General features: G+C 43.8%; 2 protein-coding genes across 2 annotated transcripts in view; both read left to right on the top strand.

Annotated features, from left to right (window-relative positions):
* The window catches only part of gpr180 (G protein-coupled receptor 180), a 9744-nt gene extending 7979 nt beyond the window's left edge, over nt 1–1765 (top strand). Inside the window, exon 9 of the mRNA XM_081379774.1 lies at nt 728–1765. Within this exon, the coding sequence (XP_081235900.1) occupies nt 728–874 (147 nt within the window). The 3' untranslated portion in view covers nt 875–1765. The remainder of the gene's footprint in view (nt 1–727) is intronic.
* Nucleotides 1766–2160: 395 nt separating this feature from the next.
* Nucleotides 2161–2500, top strand: part of tgm8 (transglutaminase 8) — an 11126-nt gene continuing 10786 nt past the window's right edge. Inside the window, exon 1 of the mRNA XM_081381673.1 lies at nt 2161–2293. Coding sequence (XP_081237799.1) covers nt 2248–2293 — 46 coding nt within the window. The 5' untranslated portion in view covers nt 2161–2247. The remainder of the gene's footprint in view (nt 2294–2500) is intronic.

The following is a 2500-nucleotide window of genomic DNA, read 5'->3' on the forward strand; positions in this document are numbered from 1 at the left end:
TCTCTGTCTCGTCTCTGTCTCGTTTCTGTCTCGTCTCTCATATCTCGTCTCTGTCTCTTCTCTGTCTCTTCTCTGTCTCGTCTCTCATGTCTCGTCTCTGTCTCGTCTCTGTCTTGTCTCTGTCTCGTCTCTGTCTCGTCTCTCATATCTCGTCTCGTTTCTGTCTCATCTCTGTCTCGTCTCTGTCTCGTTTCTGTCTCATCTCTGTCTCGTCTCTGTCTCATCTCTGTCTCGTCTCGTCTCTGTCTCATCTCGTCTCTTGTCTTGTCTCTAACGTCTCATCCCTCATATCTCGTCTCTGTCTCTTCTCTGTCTCGTTTCTGTCTCATCTCTGTCTCGTCTCTGTCTCGTTTCTGTCTCGTCTCTGTCTCGTCTCGTCTCTGTCTCGTCTCTGTCTCATCTCTGTCTCCTCTCCTGTCTCATCTCGTCTCTTGTCTTGTCTCTAACGTCTCGTCCCTCACGTCTCGTCCTGTCTCATCTCGTCTCTGTCTTGTCTCTAACGTCTCGTCCCTCACGTCTCGTCCTGTCTCATCTCGTCTCTGTCTTGTCTCTAACGTCTCGTCCCTCACGTCTCGTCCTGTCTCATCTCGTCTCTGTCTTGTCTCTAACGTCTCGTCCCTCACGTCTCGTCCTGTCTCATCTCGTCTCTTGTCTTTTCTCTAACGTCTCGTCCCTCACGTCTCGTCCCTCACGTCTCGTCCTGTCTCATCTCGTCTCGTGTCCGCAGGTGGTCACGATCGGCGTGATCCTGTGCCAGTCGATCTCAGTGGTGGTCCTGTACCGGCTCTTCTTGTCCCGGAGTCTGTACTGGGAAGTGTCGTCGCTGTCGTCGGTCTCGCTCCCGCTCACCGTGAGCCGCCGCGGCCGGTTCTGATCCGTCACACGAGAAGCTTCGGTCCGGAGCCGATCATCACGGAGAGATCACGGACACACGGAGAGATCAGCGAGATCAGGAGATCCGATCACGAGACGCCGAGTTTCATCATCAGGCCTGATTCATCACAGATCATGTTCAGTGTGTCTGACGCCGGATGAACGAGAAGGACAGTTAAAGCTCAGTGTTCAGCAATAAGAAAGCGAAAGTTCTCAGCGTGTGACGCCACTTCATCGTGTTTCTCAGTCTGAATGCTTCATTTCACACATGATTTCAGTTCTGTTGTTCCCAATAAGTGCCTAAAGTGACAATCATCTGAAGCGGGAAACACGAATCATGACGCTCTTCCTCAGTGCTTCGTTTTCCAGCACAAATATACAAACATTCTTAAATCAAGACACATTTACTGGAGAAGAAGCACAATGACTGAAGATATTAAGCCTTGATTACTGAAAAATCATCAAAATGAAGTGAGTTTGGGCTTAATAATCTTGTTTTCCCTTTGGACTAAGTTTATTTTTCAGACTCCATTGGCAGATACTGGATCTTGTTTTAAGCGCAAACTCACTTCATTTTCAAGCTTTCTTTCAGTGATCAAGGCTTAATATCGTCAGTCATTGTTCTTCTTCTCCAGTAAACGTGTCTTGATTTAAGAATGTTTGGATATTTGTGCTGGAGAACGAGACAGAAACACTGAGGAAGAACATGATGTTTTGCAGAGTTTGTGTGTCGACTGAATATTAAAATCAATGGATATTTATTGATCCTTTTTTCTGGATCTGCACATTTCAGTGTCAATGGAGAAGATGTGAGAATAAACCCTGTTTACTAGAGCACGTGTTGTTCAGTGAAGGACTGTCTCAAACGTCTTAATAAACATCATGCACAGTCGGTATGTGTCTGTCATAATTACAGTAATGATGATGACAAATCTAAAATTATGATTCATAAATACAGATTTGTACGTAATATGGGTAACATTAATACGGTTCTATTGGTTAGCGTTTATTAATCTTCATGTTAATTTCAACATTTACTAAAACATTCAAATCAAAAGTCGTATCTGTTAATATTATTTAATGGAGCTGAACTAATAATGAACAGTTGTATTTTTATTAACTAACTAACAGATGAATAACTACTGTAATAAATGTACTGAGCATTGAGATCAACATTCCCTCATAACTGATTATTACGGCATCAGTCAGACGTGTTTCGTCATCACTGGGTTTTGTAATCAGTCACAAATATTATTGATGGGAGGATTCAGTATTCTCGACTCGTGGGAGCGACGGGGAAGGGCTCTTACACACACACACATCACAGTATAAAGCACCACACACACACTCACACACACACTCATCCGACGAAACATGAGTGAGAATCTGAGCAGCAGAAACGCAGTCAGCCGAGATCAGGGTGAGTGAAACTGATGGTTAGTTTTAATCAGATTCGGATCTTTAAACTAGTAGATGCTTGTGATTTCAGTGATGAGTAACGTGAGATAACGAGTGTTTACTGGTTTAGTAGCATTTCTGTTAATACAGTATCTTACTGGATACTGGAACTAATATCACTACAGACTGATAGTGTTCAGGGTTTGATTGTCCACGTCTTTATTAAAGC

Source organism: Scardinius erythrophthalmus (genome assembly GCF_964197995.2).
Source record: "Scardinius erythrophthalmus genome assembly, chromosome: 12".
NCBI lineage: Eukaryota > Metazoa > Chordata > Actinopteri > Cypriniformes > Leuciscidae > Scardinius > Scardinius erythrophthalmus.